Source organism: Danio aesculapii, chromosome 17, assembly GCF_903798145.1.
Source record: "Danio aesculapii chromosome 17, fDanAes4.1, whole genome shotgun sequence".
NCBI lineage: Eukaryota > Metazoa > Chordata > Actinopteri > Cypriniformes > Danionidae > Danio > Danio aesculapii.
Window position 1 is genome coordinate 35,366,169 of NC_079451.1, and position 24,358 is coordinate 35,390,526.

General features: G+C 34.5%; 1 protein-coding gene across 10 annotated transcripts in view; it reads left to right on the forward strand.

The window, feature by feature from the left end:
- nrxn3a (neurexin 3a) overlaps nucleotides 1-24,358 on the forward strand; it is a 584,854-nt gene that overhangs the window by 11,668 nt on the left and 548,828 nt on the right. For all 10 annotated transcript variants that reach the window (XR_008839269.1, XR_008839270.1, XM_056477510.1 and 7 more), the window contains exons 3-5: nucleotides 2,286-2,303; nucleotides 5,038-5,067; nucleotides 5,273-5,284. Coding sequence is in view for 8 of the 10 variants with exons in the window: in XM_056477510.1 (XP_056333485.1) it covers nucleotides 2,286-2,303; nucleotides 5,038-5,067; nucleotides 5,273-5,284 (60 nt within the window). In the remaining 2 variants the exon portion in view is untranslated. The remainder of the gene's footprint in view (nucleotides 1-2,285; nucleotides 2,304-5,037; nucleotides 5,068-5,272; nucleotides 5,285-24,358) is intronic.

Genomic DNA, 24,358 nt, shown 5'->3' on the forward strand with positions numbered 1-24,358 from the left:
ACTGCAGCTCATGGCTGCCGTCACAGTTAGGAAAAAAAAAAACACACACGTAAATCCTACTCGACCGCTCTGTGCAACAAACTGAACGTTATTTAAAACTTTATTAGATGTTATTCACAGCCTATGCAGGTTCTATTCATTAAGTAGGCATCATTGGCGGGGACGCGTGCATCCTCTCTGTAGCTAACAAACAGCTCGCCGTCAGCTCACGTGTGATTTCATGGCCACAAATTATATACATCTTTACATTAAGACAGAAATTACATTTTTGGGTGAGATATACCTAATAAATACATTGTGACACTTTTAACTCCACTTGGAGGGGTCCATGTTGCTGTGAAGACTTGTGTGACTGCCTTTATGCTTCTCTCCTGACCTTGACAGTATAATTGGCTGAATCATAGAAAAGCTGAATTAAGATCGTTTGTAGGGTCGAATAAAGATCGCAATCTTTTTTCGATTAATCAAGCAGCCCTACTTAAAAACGTCTCTTTCAGTTCATTTAGGATCACTTCAAATAAAACTAAGAGACTTTGAAATGTACGAAACATAATAGACATACATTATATTATCAGACCTTTGAGTTTAAGTTGAATAAAAATACAAGTGTATTTTAACTTTTGTTTGATAAAATCATGTTGGACCAACTCAATTGCATTTAATTGAGTTCATTCAATGAGTTCTTTTTTGGAGTGCACCTTCCAATGGTTAGTGATTTCACCTGCCATAAATATTTTTAATGTAACTCCATGTGCATTAATTAATTAAAAACAGGCGTAGCATATTAGTGTGATGCATGTAATTATGTAGTATACTATTGATATTTTTAATTAGTGGTTTATATTTGTTATTATCAATTTAAAAATATTCAAATCATTAAAGAAATATCACTAGTAATATTTGAAACATTTCATAAAAATTTTGAATAATCTAACATTACTATTGTTTTTATTATAAAACTAATATTTAGGACAAAACTAATATTTACTAGAAATAGTATGTATTATTTTCACAATTTAATCCAGGAATATCATGCAATGTTAGAATAAATAAAACCAGATAATAATACTATTAGTTTACTTTACATTTTAGCACAAAAGTTTGAATAAAAACATTTAATAAAATTACATCCTTTTTTGGGGAGTTTTTCCCATGTCTAACAGTTAAATCACTGCACAGTAGACAGCACCACTGTTAAAAAGTTCAACAAGTTTTATTAATAATAGTAGTTGGATGTTTGTGAAATAGTAATGGGCCATAAGATTCTGACTGTATTTTAACTTGGATAAAAATATCAGTTTCACGGTATTGTTATTATTGCTCTAAAATATATTATTTTTATTTGTCTGAGTAAAAAAACTAAAACCTTTTCCCCCTTTGAACGCAAAATATTTTATTTTGAAAAACATTCATAATATTTTGGGCTATATTTATATAAATGTAAATATTAAAATATTTATAATATTTTCAGCTGGAGATACCGTTGTCAAAAAAAAAAAAAAGTAAAAAAAAACTTACACATACCTAAGGAACGGTTTAGTAGAAAATTTTAGCGGTTTTAAAACCTTGACTTTTCTCGTCCCTTACATATTGTGAACCATACCTAACCACAGCAGATTAGAAAAAAACAGTAGATTAGCTGTTTTTCATCACATGGAGCAATGCAAAGCCCGTTTATCAGTGTTGGATGCCCTTTAGTTTGGGAGACGACCAGCGTGCATTAATGAAATGAGTCAGCCCAGTGCTTCAGTGCCAAAGGCAGCCCGTGACAGAGAAAGAGAGGGAGTGTGTGTGTGTCTACAATGAGAGTAAACGCTACCAGGCTCTGAGTATGGAACAGTGCTTTAGACAAACATCAGCGTCCCATAAATCCACAACCCTCTCTAAAGGGAGCAGGTTCTGTTGCCTGTTTGGATTTATGACCCAGGCGTGGATGTGGGCTTTGGGAGAGTGTGTACGATGTGGAAGATGAACTAGACCTTTTTGATATTTGTGTGTTGTGGTGTTACATACACCACAGATCTGATCCCCCACCCCACCCAAGCTTCTTATTTCCTGGGGAGAAAATGGGGTGGATGGATGGATTGATGCAGGGTATATAAAGGTTTCTGTGTACATGCACAGGGCAGATATCTGCTCAGTGCATGCTGGCAGGTGTGTCAAGAGTTTGCATGATAGTCTTCATGCAAAGGAAATTTGAGTGGGCTCTAATAGTTGCAATGTTTCTCTCCTTTTTTTTCTTTTATCTTCTTTCCATTGTGTCTTCTTTGCTGCAATGCCACCAGAGGTCAACAACATCCCAGGTGAGCTTAATCTCCTTTAAGATACATTGAAATAGTTTTGCAATTTGCAAGGTATTGATGTGGTAGAGTAAATATAAACTTTAAACAGGCCATTTAAGGCTTATTGTAAGGGTTATCATAATGACAATTTGCATTAAAACTAGAGATTAAAGAAGTAAAACATTTCTGACAGTTTGATTTTATGTATGCACTTTTTGTTGATTTAGATTATGGGATGTTACACACACATATTTAGGCAGATCAACATGAGATTTTAGACTTGAGTGCATCTGGTTCATCAGCAGACAGAAGCGAGTCATTTACGATGATCAAGTTATGACGTTTTAAGTAAAAGTGAATAAATGAATTAATCAGTAGTAGCTAAACCTATAAACTGCATTTGAAACATTACTAAAAATAGAATTTATTTCATGGCTACTTAAATCATAATTACAATATTTAAAACTATGTCCTTTCGAAAAAATTATTTTTACGAAATTAAAATGTATTTTTGTAAATGGTAACTGATCTGGGATGCGTTTCTGAAAACCATTGTTAGGCAACTAAGGTCGCAAGTTTCGTCATTACAAACATAGTTTGTTGATTTGGCTTTTCCCAAATCCATCGTTCCAACGAATATTTGCAAACTGCATCGCAAACTTGTATGCTTGCAACTACACCTCTGGATCTGTAGTTAAAAGCAGAGTTCCTGGTTGTGTTCTATTCCCAGTTATCCCCCCTTTGCCCTGTTCATTTAGAACATTTCAACATTTAAACTTGCAATGATTAAAAAAAGAAACAATAAAGTCATCTCTCTAAGGTGAAATTTGTCTTCAAAGTATTTTTACAGTTCAGTTTTAGCGATCTTCAGATTGACAATTGCGCTCCCTTTGTAGGGCACTGAAAAAAGGTATGCCACTTTCAGTCGTGGCTCATGATGAAAGTTATATAGGCGACCTATTATTTGACAGCTGATTTTACGTTACGTCTTTAAAGCTTGTGAAAACAAAACTATATATCATATGTTAATGGTTTTTAATTTATAGTAGGCTATTTATTATTAAGAAATGTGTCTGTATATGACATAGGCCTGTTGGTTAGAAGATTTCTGCAGTGGTTTGAATGTCAAATTGTAAAAGTAGACTTAAAAAAAAAATCAAAAAAATAAACAATATCCTACTTAATAATAATAATAATAATAATAATAATAATAATAACAAAGTAGAATTTTTTTTTCTTTTTTTAATAAATACCCGACTGTAAAGTAAGCCTTCAACCATTAATGATTTATATGATTTATATATGAGCTTAGAATTTGTATTAGCTTGGTGATTTTTATATGGAATATTCTCAATATTTGAAAAGAAACATAGGTCCTATATGTGCCGTTTACATATATTTCAGTTAATATGAAAAACAAGTGCATGTTTTTACCAAAACTACTATTGCATTTTTTTTTCAAGTACGTGTAAATATATACAATATAATTTGCACAAATTACTTAAGTTATTACTCCACCCCATTTAGAGCATCAATATGGGCTTTTTACGTTATAACTAACATGGTTCAAACGATGAATTTGCTACAGAGAAACTACGGTTTTGGGAAACACTCATCACTACATCGTTCTTCTCCCTAACAATGCATCGTACTATGATAGTTCAGCCCAGTTATGTCGTTGTTTGGGAAATGCACCCCTGAATGATCAACAACACCATGTTCTGCTTGTGCTAAATACACAGTTTAATAACTTTTTGTTTGCCTTTTTTAATGAGCTGTGGTGAAAAAAATGTTCTCAAATGGATTCTGCATGGATTTTGAGATTTCAAAATGCTGCTGCTTCTATTTTAATTCGATTTTGAGTTTAGTTTCTAACAGAAGATGGCGCTGTATGCTTTACAAACAGCCATACTCTGCTCACATCCAATTCATTACAAATAAATCTTGAACCTAAAATAATCAAGTTAGGAATGGGATAAGTCATAGGTTTCAAACACGATTCCTGGAGAGCCGCAGCTCTGTTGTGTTTTGCTCTAACCCTAATCAAACACAGCTGGTTGGAGGTAAACTATGTAGAGCTGCGGCCCTCCAGGAATTGAGTTTGAGACTACTGGTTTAAGTGCATTACAAAATTATTCATAGTGAGTTGTTTTTGCAATGATCTTGTGACATAAAAGTCAACAACACTTAGCCGAAAGCACAACCACTCTTCCTTATGAGCATTTAGAGTGCCATCTGCTGTTACAAACTAAGCTCGGAATTGATTCGAGAGAAAAGCAATGCATTGCAAAAAAAATTTCAGCCATCACTTTAGATTAAAATGCACTTAATTAAATTAACCTAAATTGAGTAAAAAAGTAGAGTCTCCATCTTGTAATTTGTTAAAAAAAAAAAAAAAGTCAAGTGTTACAAATTAAAGCCTGCAAGATATGCCCATCCCCCCCCCCCCCCCCCCCCTTGCCATGTCCGACTAGTTTTTGCTATCAGCCATGGCGCTTCCACTAATTTCTGCACTCCCTGTGGAAATAATGAATAATTTCGGGAAAATAAACATGTCGATTTCAGAACGAAGCAGACAGATAGTTCAGTGATATGCATTGGAATAAAACGAAAGTAAGATCGAAGTTAAAGCCAAAAACTGAACAGCTACTGAAGATGTTTAGAAACCATTTTATGTGATGCTACTGTATGCTCTGCCACATACTGTCCCTAAAGATGCTCTTCTCTTTCTGTCACCGTTTCCTGTTACTTGAAGGTTTTGCACACATGATGATGGCGGATCAAGGTATGCTACGCTCCTTCACTGTTACCTGCTCTGTTGTGGTTGATTATATGTTGCATGCCTGAATTGACTGAATTGCTGTGCACTATAATTCTGAATCTGAAATGTGCAGATGTGGACTATGCTTTGACCGTTTCTCATATCTCTCCATGCTTTCCTTCTGTGGACACTCTTCGTCTCTCTGTTGTCTTTCATCTCCTTTCTCAAGCCAAGGGCAAAGGTACAGAACCATTTTCTTCCTTAAGTTGTGCTCTCTTGGTTTTTACCATCTTAGTTTTTAGTACTTTTTCTTTTGCTAGCTGCTCTCCATTGATGATTGGATCAAGAGTATGATGAGTAAATGATCGTTAAATGAAGGGAAATACGCCTGAACATAATGAATGGTCTTCTCTAATAGTCCAATATATAGTTGCATTAACAGTCTGTTTCAGTATTGTGAGGGTTTATCTTACTTGAGACCTGCTGTGTTTGTTGTGGTTTGGATCTTGCATGTGAGATTTTGAGTGTTGTTTGTGTTCAGGTGCCATAATGATTTCTGCTTTGTTAATGTTTTTTTTTTTTTGGAAAAAAAGAAGAGAATGAAAGTACTATAATATTTCTGTCCAGCAGCAGCAGCAGCAGTGCATGCTGTCATGTCATTTCATAGCTGGATTCTCTAGGGAGGCTTGTAGATGGGCTCGATTTAGTCATGACTTGCTGCTGGGCTGAGCCTCTCCCTGTTGTAGCACATGTCATCCCTTCGTTGCACACGAACCAGTATTTCAGTATGTTTCGAAGAGGCCAAATAACTTCATTCTGTAACAGACAGGGCCTGCATGGGGCTGGAAGTTTTTGTAAGACCACCAAGTCTTACCACCAAGGTGCAATCATACACTGGTATACTAGTTGACTTATTTATGCTTCCCTGTTTCTTTAGGGTGTTTTTTTTCTTAGTGTTTCTTTATTCTTCCCCTGTAGAAATATTGGTGTAGACCTGAGTACACTTACTGAAGTTTCAGAGTTGGTTTGTTTTGTTGGTGTAGAATGTGAAAATTTATGGGTATGCTTGTTTTTTTTGGGAATTGATTGATTGATTGACAGTGAGTTATTATGAAAACATGAATGCAAAATTGTTTCAACTTTTTTTAACATCTTGTTTGTAATATTATGATTGTTATGATGGCTTTTTTGAAGGGGTTGCATGCAAATCCAACTTATTTTTCAAATAAACCTTGAGTATTACAGTATGAATGCATTGAACTGGATACTAGACTATGAATTTTGTTTGCTATAGGATAAATTGCAATGTTCCTTATTTTTAACCATGGACCATAAAACAACAACAAAAAAATATATTTTTTTAAATTAGGATCATCTAAAGCTAAAAAATGGGCTTTCTTTTAATGTGTCTTTTTTCTATTTTTCTATTAAGATAGGACAGTATTTGGTAGAGATACAGCAATTTGGTTTTGGAATCTGAGGGTTGTTAAACCCTATAAATACAGAGAAAACCACCTTTGACATAGGGCTGGGCTGATAAATTTTATTGCGATTGAATATAATATTGTTTAAGTCAATAACAATGATAAGCTCTTTTTTTTACTCTATTTTGATCTAAGAGCAAATCAGACAGCAGAAATATGCAACAATGGGAATCTAAATGTGTGTTCATATTTTAGATGTACTGAATTTTTGGCCACCGAAGATTTATTGGCCGAAAAGGTTATGCCATTTAATGGACCCTCTAATTTTTCTGACTCTTTTTAAATCTGGAAGTATTAACAACTTATATCGAAATCTATATTGTTTGTATAAATACGTTATTGTTCAATATGGAAAATAATTATCGAAATTGCATTTTTGTCTAAATTAAATGCTTAGCAATACATACAGTATTACTAATCCCCATTACTAAAACCTTAGTATATTTACAATATATCTACAGTAGGAAAGTTACAAAATATTTTCATGATGAAAGATTTCTTTACTTTTAAATTTTCTTTATTTTTGTCTTAAAGAAAATGATGAATTTTCCCCCATAAAATGTATTCTGGGCTATTGACAAAAATATACATGTGACTGGTTTTACAGTACAGGGTCACATATTTTACTCACTTTGAGTACACGTCTGCTAAATGAATACTTGGTTTAAGTTTTTGTGAACTCACTTGTGCCGGATTCAAACCACAATATTTTTTTTGTCTATACAATAGCTATTATATCCGAATAATATATTATGTTTACTCCTAAATTCCCTTGCTGTGTCTAGCTGAGAGCAAGAATCCTGTCAAACAACATGTCACATCCTGAACATGAGAAGTTATTTCTTGTCAGTCTTAAATAATCTGTGATTTCATTTAGAAGCAAGGGTATAAAAAAAACTAGGAAATATCATAAACGCAGGATATCGTTCCCCTAACCAGTCTTTCTACTCAGATTCTGAATATGTGAAGACTTTTGCCGGTAAAATAATGGTCCATTAGTTAATGTATTTAGTTACTAACATGAACAACTAATTAGTAATTTTTTTTTTTTTTGTGGTATTAAATTATTGATCTTCATTAACGTTAGCTCATGTTAACTCAGTGCATTAATTAATGTTAACAAGCACAACTTTGGATTTTAATAATGTATTAGTTAATGTTGAACTATGAACTAATAAATGCTTTACAAGATTATTCATCTTTAATGTTAGTAAATACATTAACTAATGGACCATTATACTAACGTGTTACCCTTTTGCCTACAGTCTATATGTAGATGAATACAGAACTTGGTGATCAAGCCAAATGCGTAATACAGTAGTCCAGTCTTCAATCGCATAAATGCTGATATGAACTAAAACGAATCTGGGCATATGCTGCGATTCTACTTGCCAACCTAGTTTTCTCTCTCAACCCAATTTAAGTGCTAAGTCAGAGCGCAGTCAGCAAGAACCTGGCAGACAGACAATACAGTATAGCCAGTCAGATGCATTAGTGCGTATTTGCCTGCATCGCATCAAAAGCGGTGGCATTGTAGCACTGTCTCCAACACTCTCTGTCTACCGCCCTGCGTTAAATCCCTCCGCTAGACAGGGGGACATTATTACAAATCAGCCTGGCTGTGCGCCCAAGTTAAGACGACAAGGGCTTCCATTTAGGAGCCCATTTGCATCTCCGTCTAGCTGAAAGATACTACGAAATGTTTATTCATCTGCATTTGTTTCCAACCCGTCATCTCTATGTACAGCACGCAAATCTTAAAACGTTTCTTTTTTTAAAATTCTTTCCTCAGAAACCTCCTGCAGTTATACCTCTGGAAGGTTTTCTTAATTGTGGTGCTTTGTAATGTTTGACAATGTTGTGTCTGCGGTTCAGTAGATGGTAGAAGCGAGAGGGAGCAGCTGTTTTTTTTTTTTTTTTTGTGTGTTGCCCTGAGCTTGTCGCCCATGTCTGCGTACCTCAAGGCTCTCTCGGACACCATTCCTGTAGTCAATCATATCAGTCAGCGCTCTGTTCTCCTCTCTGGCACAGGCATATGTCAGAAAACAGCAGAACGTCAGAGGACAAAGATGAAGAAGGCTCTCTAGGGACCTTCCTGTCTCTCGTTGTTTGTGATATCGTCCTCTTTCTTTCTGTCTGTTGGTTTAACTATGATGTAACTACCTTTTTTTGTTCCCAGATGAACATTTTGGTGCTCAGAGATTGTGCTTTTATGGTTTGGGAATCATAATTTCTCTTTGAGGTACTGTATCCTCTTTAAGGATGTTGGAAAATTGGGAGCCCCTTTTTGTGGCTTTTATTAAGATCTCCTTTGAAGGTGACTTGCTTGAGATGATCATAGAGTTCTGATGTACGTCCCATTGAATTAAGTCAAATGAAAGTTTTTGGATATCCAGAAGTCTTCTTTATGCTCAGAATTTGCTAGATTTACTTTCTGATTAAAGGGATAGTGTACCCAATTTACTCACTTAAGTGGTTCAGACATTTATGAATTTCTTTATTCTGTTGAACACAAAATAACATATTCTGAAGAATATTTGGACAAAGCAGCTATTATAGTACTATAGGCGAATTACCAGTTTGTAAACATTTAGCATGCACGCTCATCAAGGTTGCAGAAAAAAAACAGGAACGCTAGCATTTACAGGGAGGGAATGACATCCGATGCCGTACAGTTTGTTGTTGTATTAAAAAAAAAGTTATATCGATTACATATTACATATATATTATTTACAGAATGCTTTCAGTGTATTATAACAGCTTGTCACCCAGTGATAAGCACAGTTATTCGGCGAAATTAACATTAAAGTGAGCGCCGTTTGTCTAACAGGTCCATCTGTGATGGCACCCTCCCAATGGATATTGGATAAGACGAAATGGCTAAGCATCCAGCCCGAAATATACAACTATCTTATTGAAACTCCAAGTGATTTTACAAGATAGAAGTTAAAGGCCTACAAGTCTTTGGATTTCTACTATTTTATTCTGTGTGGTCATGTGCAAGAAATAATGTTCCATGATTGCCAGATTCAAAACTTTTTAATGCTAAAAACCGAGGTTCTGCCTAGCCAAAGACAAGGAAAGAAGACTGAAGTGTACAAGGCCTGGGTAATCATCAACAAGCAAAACAACTGCAGGGTATGTGAACGTACATTTTTACATTTCAGTCTAACGATTCAGTGTCCGCAGTTTAATTAACCATTTTTAACTATTTTTGCTGAAATCATTGCTGCAATCAAAAACAGGTAATGGGGATGATTCAGCATAGCGTGAACTTACCTGATATGAAATGAGTCGAGCATTTTTAATTAAGTCCTTACTCCATTCAGCCCTTTTTATGGCTGTTAGCCAAAGACGTCTGTGGTTGACATTAAAAGCAGTGTGGTGTACGGTAAAATTGAAAGTTTTCTATTATTTTGTTTTCTATAATTTTCGATTTTGGCGTCTTACCGCATAACACGACATGTTTGCTATTGCAACCAGTCTTTTTTGCAACCGGTATGCACTGTTAAACCTGTGTGACGTAGGTTAGTAATTCCCCTAAAAGATAACTTAAATAAGTCAATGATTTTTTTTCAACAATCTTTAGCATATCTTCATTTGTGTTCAACAGAAGAAAGAAACTAAAACCGGTTTAGATCAAGTGGAGGAGGATTACATTAATTAGAGAATTTTTATTTTTGGGTGAACTGTCTCTTTAAGGCTGCAAAAAAACTGTTATTTTGATAATTGATTAATCAAAGTATTATTAGAGCACTTAATTGACTAATAGTTGATTAATTCACTGATTAAGGAGTGTGGAGTTTAGATTATTCAGGTTTATCACTCTTAAAAATCCTGGGTTATTCCAACCAAAATGTAGGTAAAATATGGCAAGCTCAGACACTAGGTTACTTTTTAAAAATTTTATTTATAACCCAACTTTAACCACATGGTTGAGTTTGTTCATATTTTACCAGATATGGCCTGATTTGTACAACAATAAACATTTGTATACAATTGCATTTAGTGCAGTTTTTATTAAAACAACATTAGAAGTCTTTAAAGTAAATTTTCGAATGTGTTTGTGTTGCATAGAAAGTTTTGTGACATTGTTTGCCAGATTTTTTTGCCAGGTTTCTCACCAAAAAAAAAGAGAAGTGAATAAAATATTCATAGTGTGTAAATAAAAAACAAAAAATGATGTGATGATGGTTGGGTGTTGGAAGGGTTTCATTGTCCAAAAAAATACATTTAGCTAAATATTCTCATTCACACTCAATATTGCATACTTTTTTAATATTCCAACTAGGGTTGGGGTGATGTCGAACAAATTGGCATCGTATGATGTTTAATGTGAAACATCGTTATGGACGATGGCATCGTCATCGTAGGTGGTGGTGAATTAATTATTTATGGATAATTAATTTATTCATAACTAATTAATAATTTATAGCCTATTGTTTCAACTACCTGACCCACATGGTCTATGTTTTACCCATAACCATATCATAAATAAATAAAGATAAGTTACACACAAATTACCACCTGTCAATAACTTTGTCTATGGGACTCATGAATAGGCAGAGTGATCTGTGTTGTAATAATGTCGTCGACAAACTTGGTTGGAAAAAAGGTGCACAACCAACAGGTTTTCGCTAAAATTACTAAATACAAGCGTGAAAGCAAAAGGTTGAAGCGCCGTACTGATGCTGTGACACGTTACCTGATGGATTTAAAAGACTGAAGAGTCGTTAGATAGAGACAAGATTAATTGAATATTATCTTTAAGAACTATAGTGAGATGCGATCCAGCGGTACATCCTTGATAAACTGTCCAACGTGTGACGCGCTCTGGGGTTTTGTGCTCAAAGCACCCGCTGACTGCCTGGAGCTCAGACGTGTACATATGCTGCTGCGCTGCTGCTGTTTATGTAAATATTTTATTGAAATGATACAGTTTGAATTATCATTGCTGCTGACATGCCATTCATAAATAAGTAAATACATAAGTAGCTGTTTATGTCCTAAATGGCTTAAAAATCAATGCAGATTATATATACACACCTGAAACTTGTCTATAGCGCTTGTTCACTGCTGCTCTTATAGTTGTGTAAATTGCTTCCTTGTCCTCATTTGTAAGTCGCTTTGGATAAAAGCGTCTGCTAAATGACTAAATGTAAAATGTAAATGTAAATTTGTTATTGGCTATTTGTTTTAATTCCTTCATATTTTAATGGAGTATTTCTGTGATTTTGGAGATTTTTTTCAGGATAAAAGGAGACTTTAACTGAAGTTGACATTTCCTCTCCATTGAGAAACAATTGTGATAATTTGATTGCCTAATGGTAGTACATTTTTCTATTTTACCCATCTTTGCTTTGTTTGCTGTAGAGCTTTTCTGATAGCACAGTAAATGGATATTCTAAGAGATATTTCCTGTTATTGTCATAAGACACAATTCAGTCGGATTCTTCTGCTCTTAAATCATTTGCAAAATTTTTCATTGTAATGAAATCGAGTCATTATGAGTCTCCAAATATTGTCTGCTTTGCACAGCAGTTATATTGGTTACTGTGGCTCTGGTCCAGACCACCCAGAGATTATTTTTTTGTAAGGCATTCGGCAAGCGTGCCAGTCTTTGATAGATATTAGTTGGTACAGGAGGCAGTAAATGAGTTGACCTTTTCAGATGGTAGTGGAGAGTCTGAGCTTTGTTACAGGATGGAGGGGAACCGAAATACTGTAGCTCACACTATGCTGAAGAACTCGCATGCAAGGTAATGAATTGCGGTGCCATTATGCAAATACTATGCTAATTATCTAATCAGATTTGATTCCATTAGGGATGTACCCAGCTTTCTAACCTTGAGAATGCTGGGATTGATAAGCTCACTCTTTCTACAAAAATACACCCTTTCAACCAACATTTTTTTCCCTTTTTTAATATTTTTTTCCTTTTTAAAGCTTTATTTTATTTTTTTTATTTATTTATTTTTTTTTTTTGCAATTTTTCTCTTTTTTTTGTTTTACTTTTTCCAACTTTATAAAAAACTTTTTTTCTAACTTGTTTTTTATTCAATTTAGTTTTTCATGTCTGCCTGTTTTTTATTTTATTACTCCTGTCTTTTTTTTTTATTTTCATTAAGTTTTTTTTTTTAGACATTTTGTTTGAAATTCAATCATTTTCATTTTTTATTTTCTTCTTTTGTCTAATCTTTTTTTGTTCTTTTAAAAATTTCTTTTCTTTTCTTAAATTTACCCAGAAGGCACACAACATCATAACACATTAATATTAGGTTAGATTCAGATCATGACGTCAGGTGACAAAAATTCAATGTCTAGCCAGCGTCTAAAGACAACATTATTTTGATGTCCAATAACGACGTCAAATTACATTGATATCTGGTTAGTTTTTTAAAATATTTTTTTATTAAGGTTGTGTTGGAAAGTGACAAATCCAACGTCTGATAGGTGTTTAGTGGTAACATCCACAAAACGTCAAGGTGTAACATGATTAGACGTTGATATTTGGTTGATTTTTAGGTTGTACATTGGACATTGATGTCGGCCTGCCATTGGGTTCTGACGTCAACCTGATTTTTCATATCCAAACTTGATCCAACACCCCCATGACATTAGTGTACATTGGGGTACAACGTCAATATGACATGTTGACGTCCTGTGCCTGCAGGGTTACTTTCAAACTTTATTTTTTTTCTTGCACTTATTTCTTCTTTCTTTCCATTCCTTCAATACTTTTTTCTTTCTTTTTTTTTTTTCAATTTTTTTCATTTTTTTCAGTTTAAATATTTTTATTATTAGAAATTTTAGCAGACATCCACTTGAACATATACTTTTTAAAAATATATAATTATAAAACTTATATTTTAACAATTAGACATTTGTAAAGAAAAAAATAAATAAACAAAAGAAACAAAAAAAAAAAAACAACAACAAACAGCAGTCGTAACAATAATAATTAAACAAACAGACAAAAAAAAAAATAAACATGCATTCCCCCAACCAACCACCCACCAGCGCTGTCCAATGGTAAAAGTAGGTACTAAAGGCATAGTAAACATATTACTCACAAGTTTGTAGAAGGGAAATAAAAGCGGACCAAATTTTTTCAAATAACAAAACTTTGTGTATTAGGGTAAACCTGATTTTTTCCAGATGAAATGTATCTTTAACTCTGTCAGCCATAGTTTAAAAGTTGGAGCTTCTTTTTTTCTTCCAAAACAAAAGGATAAGTTTTTTTGTGGCAGAGATCAACCCATATGAAACAAACTGTTGTTGTACCTGTGTAAGTCTCAAATTCTTCGGAAACTCCAAATATAATTAATAAAGGATCTGGTTCAATCGGAATGTCTAATGTTTGTGAAAAAAACTTTGTTCCAGAAACTCTGTAATTTGGGACACATAACATAGAAATGAGACGGGTTGGAATCTAAAAACTGACATTTGTCACACAATGGCGACACTTCTGGAAAAATCTTATTCAATTTACACTTATAATGACGGAATAATGGCGTTTTTTAAAATCTCAGTATTACCATCCTAAATTAAACTAAACTTTTCCTTTCCACACCATTGATTTAGACAATTGAGGAGTCTCATTTTAAATATAGTCTCACATTTACACTTTATTCACTGTAACACAAAGCCTGTTTCTCCAAGTGTGGTGTTTTTGTGGCACTGAACAGCTTTCATTCTCCATTACCACACATCTGAAAACAGGTCTTCCTGATGGTGTGGTGACACATTGTGTGTGTGTATGTGTGTGTGTGTGTGTGTGTGTGTGTGTGCGTGTGTGTGTGTGTGTGTGTGTGTGTGTGTGCGTGCGTGTGCGCGTGCGTGTGTGTGCGCGCGAGGAAGATAATGAAATCTTTATCACATGTTTGGGAAGCCTGTAATTCCATTTGCTCTACTAATCCCTCGGTCACTCGCTGAACAAACCCATCTAACCAGTATTCCTCTTCTATTGATCTACAGTTTACAGTTTATGGTTAAAGGTACCAATGCAATGAGCCTAAATGAGACTACATTTAAAATTGCCCCCAATTGCTTTCTTAATTAAATAAAAAAGCAAACAAACAAAGAAGTATTTTATGTCAAATGCAGTTTTTGTAAGAGAGATGAATGTTTGGTAACAAAAAAGCATTTTTTTGAGTGCCTGCTGCAACTTATTTTCACAAAGTCCCTTTTAAGGCAAGTCAATTCATTCGATGGCCATCTTTGAAACGCCTTTCGGGTAGTATGCCCAGGCATTCTGTTTGAATGGGGAAACATTAAATTCTCAATTTGCTTGCCAAGCTTGGTATTAAATTTCAAATTAGGAATCACCAATAAAATAAAACTGTCTCTTTAGTTTAATTTCTAAACGTTCGAATCACACGGTCCGAGCCCCTCCCCTGGAGAATCATCAGTCTATAGCAATCGTTGATTGACTCCTGTACTAGAAGGTGGGGCTTCATATATTGATTGTTACACTTTTCCACAAAACTCTATACAAATGACATGTCTAGTGTATTTTATAGTCTTTGTTATGACTCAACATCAGTCAAATATGAACAAACCCAATTGCTGGGTTAAAACATGTTAGTTTAAATTTAATTGAAAAATTTAGATTGCAACAGTCCAGTATTTTTTTAAGATTATGCTACAGTCGCACCAGGTCAAAATTAAATTTTTGACAATGCTGGGACTGATAAGCTCACTCTTTCTACAAAAATACACCTTTCCAACCAACCTTTAAATTTTTTTTTTCCTTTATTTTTTTGTAAATTACTTTTTTTAATGTTACTTTTCTAACTTGTTTTCTATTTAATTTTCTCTCCCATCTCTGCCTGTTTTTTATGTTTTTACTCTTATCTTTTTTTTTTCTTCATTTTCAAACCCAAAATATGGACACCTAGTCGCTGAGCTAAAGTTAGTTTGAATGTCATTAAAAATTTTAGATTACAGCAGTCCAGTATTTTTTTAAGAGTATGCTGCTAGTTGCACCAGGTCAAAATTAAATTTGAGACATAATTCACAGATTCACAAGTCTCATTCGTGAAAAATCACATTATAGAAGCAGAAGGCTTTCAATAGCCCTAAATAAAACAAGATGTCTATAAATATTATAAACATATTTTAGTTTCATTTTTTTAAATAACAAAATTCAGAACAGAAATGGAAAATGTAATTGTAAAAAAAAAAAAACCTTTGCAAATAAAAACAGTCAGGTAATTTTCCAATCGAACTCATTTAAATTTACTTAAATTAGTAGTAGATAATGGGCGTGGGATGGCGAGACGCAGCAGAAACTCTACTGATTGTGTGCATTTCTCTCTCAGCTCAGAAATAATGCTTTATTTAATTCAAAATGTTCTTGTGCGTCAACATATAGTAGGAATGCATGTAACATGGTGTCAGAATACCCTTATTTAACAGTGTAAAGAGAAAATACACGTTGGTAGAAGAAATTTTTTAAAAGACAGCAGCCAAAATTAGCACGCTGTCATCAATACCATTAATCAACAACAAAAGACTAATTTAAAACCCTAAAACAGAAGAAACCCAAAGAATAACCTTTTTTTTTTCATATACATTAAAAGTTAGATTACCCCTTGCAGGGGATGTATAAAACCAAAGCTAATTAAAATTCTGAACTACCATCATATATTGAACATATTTGCTTGATTGCAAGTAAATACATACAAATGCCTAAAATGCATCCAAATGACTAAATCTTTAACAAAAAAGAGAAAATCTACAAATCAAAACTTCAATAGTTACTCAGTGATGTTAAGATGGCAATAATGGGAAAGGTCTTATGCAAGACGTTTGACATTACTTTCACATTCTGCACAAATGTCTATTCACTTTGTGAATTTGTGCATGTTTTGCTTAATTAATGTTATTGCATCATAGTAAGTTACTTTGGAACAACGTTTCAGTCACAGCACATTTCAGAAAATACTTTCAGGAAAATGCATGTTAAACAGACCAGCCTGGTGTTACTTGGTGTTTTATATTTGATGCTGTCCATAATTTGTATTTTTTATATATATATATATATTTTTGTTAAATGTCATGCACTGAAGCCTCCTCAGGCCTCATCAGTGCAGAAAGAGCTCTTAGGAGAGGCTGATTGAGGCTGTCTGCTGATCAGAGAGAGCGATGGCCTCTCTTGTGTAATCAGGAGCGCCGCACAGGGCGTCCTCTAACAGAATAACCTCATCACCTCCCCCAGCGTGATCTCCCCCCTCTCCAAACGCTGAAACCGAGACAGCAGAGCCCTCACCACTCCTCTGTTTCCAACTCCCAAACGCTCTTTCTTCAGCGCAACAGCGAAAAGAGCATCCATCACACTGATGCACACAAACAAAGATAAACTGAAGCATAACTTGCTACCAGTCCACCCATCTGAATGCAGTTACGCCCATTATTATCTATAGTTTACCTGAGTCACACCTCACATGATAAAGTACCACAGAAATCAAGATGAAAGTTTTGTTTTGGGTGGGTTTTCGTATCAGTAATTTAGAAACTAAGCATATGAGAGAACTGTTTTTCCTCTGTATCAAATCTTCCGACTAGGGCTAGGCCATTAATCGAAAAGAAACATAAAACTGAAAATCATAACCTATAACTAGGGCCAGACCGAATCTGTGGATATTTTTTGCTATTTTAGTCCAGAATTTTGTCAAAAATCTGCGGATTTATGCGGAATGATTTTGGAAGTATCACAACTAAAAATGTAATATATGAAATAAAAACGAATACCTTTTTAACTTTTAATGTTTTCAATGCAAATCCAATTGGATCCCCTTATTAAGTAAACAAAGCAAGTTTATCCACTGCGCCACACACGTGAATTGCATGAAATGTCCATTTATTCTTATTCATTTTGCTATAAAAATATACAAAAAGATCATTTTAATTGTATTTTCAATAGGAAACTGATTTTTAGTGACAGTTTAAATTTTTTATTGAAGGGAGACAGCTGGAGAGCCACATATTTTTGGTCAAAGAGCCAGATGTGACTCCCGTGCCATAGGTTCCCTACCCCTGGGCTAAGGGGTGGAATTGTGCCTAAGTTCCAGCCTAGGCTCATTGTAAATATGTGCCCAGGACTGTATTTTTGAGAACCGACAAATATGTACCCTGGTCTACGATATCTTGCAGTTTTGGTTTTCATAAATCCTCTAGAGGGTGCTGTGTACATTTTTAAAAACCTCGAATGTTACTGAGCCATGTTTTCTCATACAGTACCTGTCATTTCTTGTAAATCCATCAAAGGCCGATGTATACATTTCTGCGAATATTAACATAGACTAACCTAGTGGTTCTCAACCACGTTGGACCACCAGCGCTACACATTTTGCATTTCTTGTTTGTGTGCCACAACCTTTTCAGATCTTGTGCTCTTTGCTAACGAGCTGATGATCTGAATCAGGTGTGCTGATCCGGTCAAGACATGCGGGATAGGTGAATTGAACTAACTTGGCTGTGTGTATGGGTGTTTCCCAGTACTGGGTTGCATCTGAAAGGGCTCCCGCTGTGTAAAACATATGCTGGAGTAGTTTGCGGTTCATTCCACCGTGGCGACCCCTGATTAATAAAGGGACTAAGCCGAAGGAAAACTAATGAATGAATATTTGATATTTATTATATTTGCCAAGGGAGTATTTCTTATTTTCATTTAGTTTAAATTAAAAACTACATCGGTAAAATATAAAATAAAACGTAAACAGTAGAAAAGAAAAATTATGAATACTCTAAAGATATATATTTAACTAAAACAAACAAACAAATCCCAAAAATGCACACCAAATTACCCCCTTTCCAAATGCTGAAACAGAGACAGCAGAGCCCTCAACTCCCAATGGCTTTTCCTTCAGTGCAACACCGAAAAGAGCATCAATCACACCCGATGCACACGCAAACAAACAAAAAATGAAGCATTACCTCCCTTCCCGTCCACCCATCTGAATGCAGTTATGCTCATAATTGCCTCCAATTTCCCTGAGTCACACCTGACATATTAAGCTACTGTACACAATGATTTCCTTTCTGGTCCCCAGAGGGAACAAGTGCCATTTGATTATGGCTAAATGTGATTATTGTCCTCTTGCCTCGTGGCGGTCTTTTGTCCAAAACAAGAGAACAAGGCCGGGCACTCTTGATTGTGATGGACCGGGCCGGATGTTGTTCCCCGTTGAGCATAAAAACAGCTAATTATTGGTCTAAATAAGCAATCATGGACACAATGAAATGGACAACAAAAAGAAATCAGGGGGAATCAGAAATTATGCAGGGAAAAAAGGTACTGTCACAAGATGGTTTGTTGGATGTGGACATACAGAGGAACAAAATGTCATGTCTCACAGGACAACGGTGCTAAATAATTAATCATAAAAAAAACACAACACTGGACATAAGAGCTATTTTAAAAACCTATACATGACATATACTATAAGATACTTAATTACACACATAAGACAGGATATACAAGTCTTTTACGTGAGACTGAACAATGTTGTGCAGGATATTGTGCAAGAGAGCTATTAACAGTTGAATTTTGTGTAAAAGTGGTATTTAAGTTTGAATGTTGTGCAATAAGTTATTTAAGGTTAAAGCAAGCAGCGCAACATGATTGTGATACATTTATAGTAAGCATATGTTATAGTTTTTGCATGTAAAATTTTTTTTGGCATTAAATATTTTTATTATCCAAAATAAATTATTTAAATGAAGATAATAATAATAATAACTTTTATATTATTCTACTACTACTACTACTATTACTTCTAACCGCAACCATTATTTATTTTATTATTATTATTATTTATTATTATTTTATAAAGTTGTTTCTTCCTTTATGCTGTTTTTTGTGTTTAGTTTGGTAACTTTACGATATTCCGCATCTCTCTCTATTTTTGAGACATCTCAATCACTCGGTTACATCTTTTTGAAAATGTTGCACTTCAGACACTAATAAGATTTTTTTTTTTTCTTCCACCTTCTGAATAAATGACATTGTCCTGTTATTTGTCATTTGGAAATGTCATGTTTCAGTAATGGGAATTGATTCAGGAATGACACAACTTGTCTTTATGACACTGACAAAAAAAAAAAGAGTGGAACAGAGGTAATGGAGTTCTCTAGTTTCTATAGAACGAAAAAATGGAGAAACAGTACCTGCTTTTATTTACACATACTCATGGATGTATTCCGCACGTTTTTTCATCTTTGCAATTTAAATGTGTACGTATTAAGTATGCTCTGTGAAGAATATTCATTAATTCATTCATTTTATTTTCGGCTTAGTCCCTTTATTATTCCGGAGTCGCCACAGCAGAATGAACCGCCAACTTATCCAGCACATGTTTTTTTGCAGCAGATGCCCTTCCAGCTGCAACCCATCTCTGGGAAACTTCCATACACACCCATCCACACTCGCACACTATGGACAAACTAGCCCACCCAATTTCCCCACATGTCTTTGAACTGTGGGGGAAACCGGAGCACCCGGAGGAAACCCACGTGAACGCAGGGAGAACATGCAAACTCCACACAGAAACGCCAACTGACCCAGCCGAGGCTCGAATCAGCGACTTTCTTACTGTGAGGCGACAGCACTACCTGTTGCACCACTGCGTTGCCTGTGATGAATATTTGTTTTCAAATGTTGTGTTGTTGTAAGGTTAAAGGACCATTATTGTTTATTTATACATTTTTTGCTTATTTCTACACAGAAAGCATTCATTGGATTTCCTAACTTTAAGGCAAGTGGCAGCAAACATTTTATATGGACTAAATTCAAACGAGCAAATTAAATTTAGTAATGTTCAACAATTTGTTTGTTTAAATTCAGCCTGTATAAATTGTTTGCAATCACTTACCTTTAAAAAAGTAGTAAATCCAATGAATCATTTCTGAGTAGTTATTGCTGTTTTGTTGGTAATGAGATTTTCTGTAAGTCTCTGTAATATACAGATTGCCTGGTTCTGCATAGAGGTAATACAGTGCCAAGCTGTAATTGTGGTGTTAGCAGTGGGCAGAAGTGAACATCTGGTGTCCAGCAATGCACCTATTGATCCTCATTACTTTATGTACTTGGAGACAGCAGAGGGCTTTCACTCCCACGATCACTCTTTAATTGTGACAAGCATGAAACGAGCATATTTAACACTATTAAGATGCATTGATTGAGAGTTATTTGGGAAGAGAGTTGTTTGTGCTGGTCAATTTGCTGGACATTGAAAGAAAGATTATTTACTATTTATTAAGAGGATTGATGAAATGAGTATGTAAGACACTGTTATACTATAGAAAAAAATTATTTACAAGTCATGACAACACGTATTTTAGTGTTAATTACAACTTAATAAACCAAGTCAATCTTGTTTCTAACCAATGGGAGTCCTTTTCAGCCCTAGAGTTTCAAGCCTTAGACTGGCCCACTTCAGTTCACGATTGACTATATTCAAATAATGTAATTTCCAATTCAGTACTTCACAGTAAATATTTATTTGAACAGTTAACACAATGTAGTGTTTAACAGTATCATAATCATAAAAGAATTAGTGCTTATAAATATCCAAACCTTGAAATGAAAAAGTATCATTCATTCATTCATTTTCTTTTCTGCTTAGTCCCTTTATTAATCTGGGGTAGCCACAGCGGAATGAACCGTCAACTTATCCAACATATGTTTTACACAGCGGATGCCCTTCCAGCCGCAACCCATTTCTGGGAAACATCCATACACGCTTATTCACACTTATACCCTACAGACAATTTAGTCAACCAAATTCACCTGTACCACATGTCTTTGGACTGTGGGGGAAACCAGAGCACCCGGAGGAAACCCACGCGAACGCAGGGAGAACATGCAAACTCCACACAGAAACGCCAACTGACCCAGCCTTGCTGTGAGGCGACAGCACTACCTACTGCGCCACTGCGTCGCCTGAAAAAATAGCAAATAAATACAAATATATATTAAGCTAAATGTATAAAATTACATTTATTGGATTTTCTAATTGCACTCAAGTTTTTTCCAAGGACAAAGGTGCTTTAAAACTTCTAATATTTTTCATAAATATGAGAACATTAAAGGGTAGCTAAATCTCCAACACTATTCTTCAAAACATTACAATGTCCTTTTCTGCCAAATCTGAATATATATTCTGTGCAAAATTGTTTGCAGTCCTTACACACAAATAAAGAATAAAACAAATATTGCACTGTTATCTGCCAGACATTTTTAACCACAGTATTACCTTCTAATGATGGCTTCATCCCCCCCCCCCACCCCTTTTCAGCTTTCTGATCAAGTTAAGTCAGATTTAATAATGTAGTACAATCATTTGATTTCATAAATTGTCTCAGGGCGTTTTTATTGAGCAGGTGTAATATTCATTAATGTTAATAATTGAAATTTTTATATTCACTTAGTGACGATTCTACTTGCCCATTCTAGTGTGTTGGTCTCATGACTGATGCTTGGCACAATTACTGGGCCTGGCTCATTTCTGTTAGCAGCAAACTGGACAAGAGGCTGCTGCTGCTGCTGATGAGCTACAGCACAAAAAAAAGTTTGGTACATAAACAGCGGTTTGCACACATCGATGGTTTGCACTGCTCCTAACTAGCTTAACGTTAACTTAACGGCCGTTTCATCATCATCTTGTGTACTCTCGCTGACTCTGGTTTAATTAAAAAATATTAGGGCTGCAACTAACGATTATTTTAATAATCGATTAATCTGTTGATTATTTATTCGATTAATCGATGAATCGGATAAAAAAAACAAAAAAAAAACATTAATTTCCAACCTTTTATTCAAAAAAGCTCATCCCTGAGCTGATGTTGTTATAATAATAATAACAATAATAATAATAATAATAATAATAATAATAATAATAATAATAATAATAAACAGTTTTCAATCCAAATATCTAAATGTTTTTAAATCAAGATACATACTAGACACATGAAATAGCATAAGAAATGAAGTCTTGTTTTCTGAAAAACCCACCTCAAAATTAATTGATTGTTTGCTTAAAACAAGCTAAATTATTTGCCAATGGGGTAAGAAAAAATATCTTAATAAGATATAATCTCAAACAGGAGTTTTAAACATCACTTCATTTTCTCATGCCATTTTTCTTTTCTGGTCTTGATGCAAGATTTTTTAGATATTTGAACTGGAAACGAGAGAAAATTACTAGGAAAGAAAAGCTTTTTTACAATGCAGCTATACATGTGAACAGATGGGAAAAGTGAATGATCCAAAAAAGCCGAATGAATAAAAACGTGTCTTTAGTCTTGCAGTGCAAAGTAACTATACCACCGCAGCTTTACTACTGTTATTAACCCTTTCACTGGTGAGTTTAAAAGATTCTATCTGGCTCGGGAGTCTGTTTATTTATTTATTTATTTATTTACATCATTCACCCTTAATGTTTTCGTGGCGACGCATCATGTTTGTCACGTGACACACCGCAGCCACAACAGCAATGTATGACAGATGTATCCCTTTTATTTAGTTTTTTCTGTTTTAATTGAACATTTTCACACGCGTGCTCATCATGTCATAACCTACCTGATATTCCAGTTCACATAAACATGTTAGTGATCGTGATCTATAACGTGAGAGGGACGTCGCCATGTTTACTTGCGGCCGCTGCCTCATTCATAAAAAGCAAAACACGCAGGATTCAGCACGTAAATTCATAAGTTACTCCCCAAATACAGACAAGTGGCTGGTGAACTTAGAGAAGAGTAGATTCAGCTTTATAGTTACTTTCACTATGTGTATCTCATATAAATAAAACACATTGGCGCAATATATTTGAATGAATTGTTAGGTGGTTAATATGGTGCATAATTGTGATGACACGTCTTTCTTGGCGGAGTTGAGTTGGTTTTGGTTTTCGAAAAAAAAAAAAAAAAAAATGCACTTTTCCGACAGTCATGTACTGAGAGCTCTCCCGCCTAAACACATATTGCGACTGCTTAAACAGAGCAGTGCTCATAATATCGAGCAAAAAAAAAAAGAAAAAGACTGTGGAATATAACCTGCTTTGTATTTTTGTAGGAAACACAGTTTAGATCTTTTTGGGGTAAGAGTTTTTTGAGTTAATGCCAACTATCACTGAATGCAAGACAGCCACTTTGCAAGACTACTTTTTGCAAGACTACTTTTGGCTTTAGCTTGGAGTGAAAATTTAAGCTCCGCCCATACACATAGGCCATGCCCCGTTTATTTATAAATATATAAAATGATAAATATAGTATTTAAAAAATAATATATTTATCATTTTATAAAGAATTAAACAAAACCAAAGGCCACATAAACTAACACAAGATCCCTCTAAACTTACTAATGAAAATAAACATGTGAAAAAGAGGCCACAATCTTCAGTGTATGCAACGCCAATGTACACACCCTAAAATAATAAACAAAAAATACAAAAAGCAGCGCTCACCCACTTACCTAGTGTTTCTGAACAATTCAAATAACTACGGGCAAAATGTATGTCACGCGACTTAGTAACCTTTTCCTTTTTCCCCAAAAAGGAATGATAAACTCTTAAACCATATTGAATTAATTTACAGTTGTTTAGAATGATTCAGAGACACGGAACAAAACATAATTAAAATATTTTGCACAATATAAACAAAACAGATTTTAATACAATTTTCAGTAAACAAACACCCTTAATGTGTACATTCCTTTATTAAGATGTCCATGGTCATGTTTACTTTCACCGTTTCATTTAGGGAAACTCCTAAGGTAAATAAATTTGATCACTAAACTTTAATAATAAATCTAAATAAAATGCTGC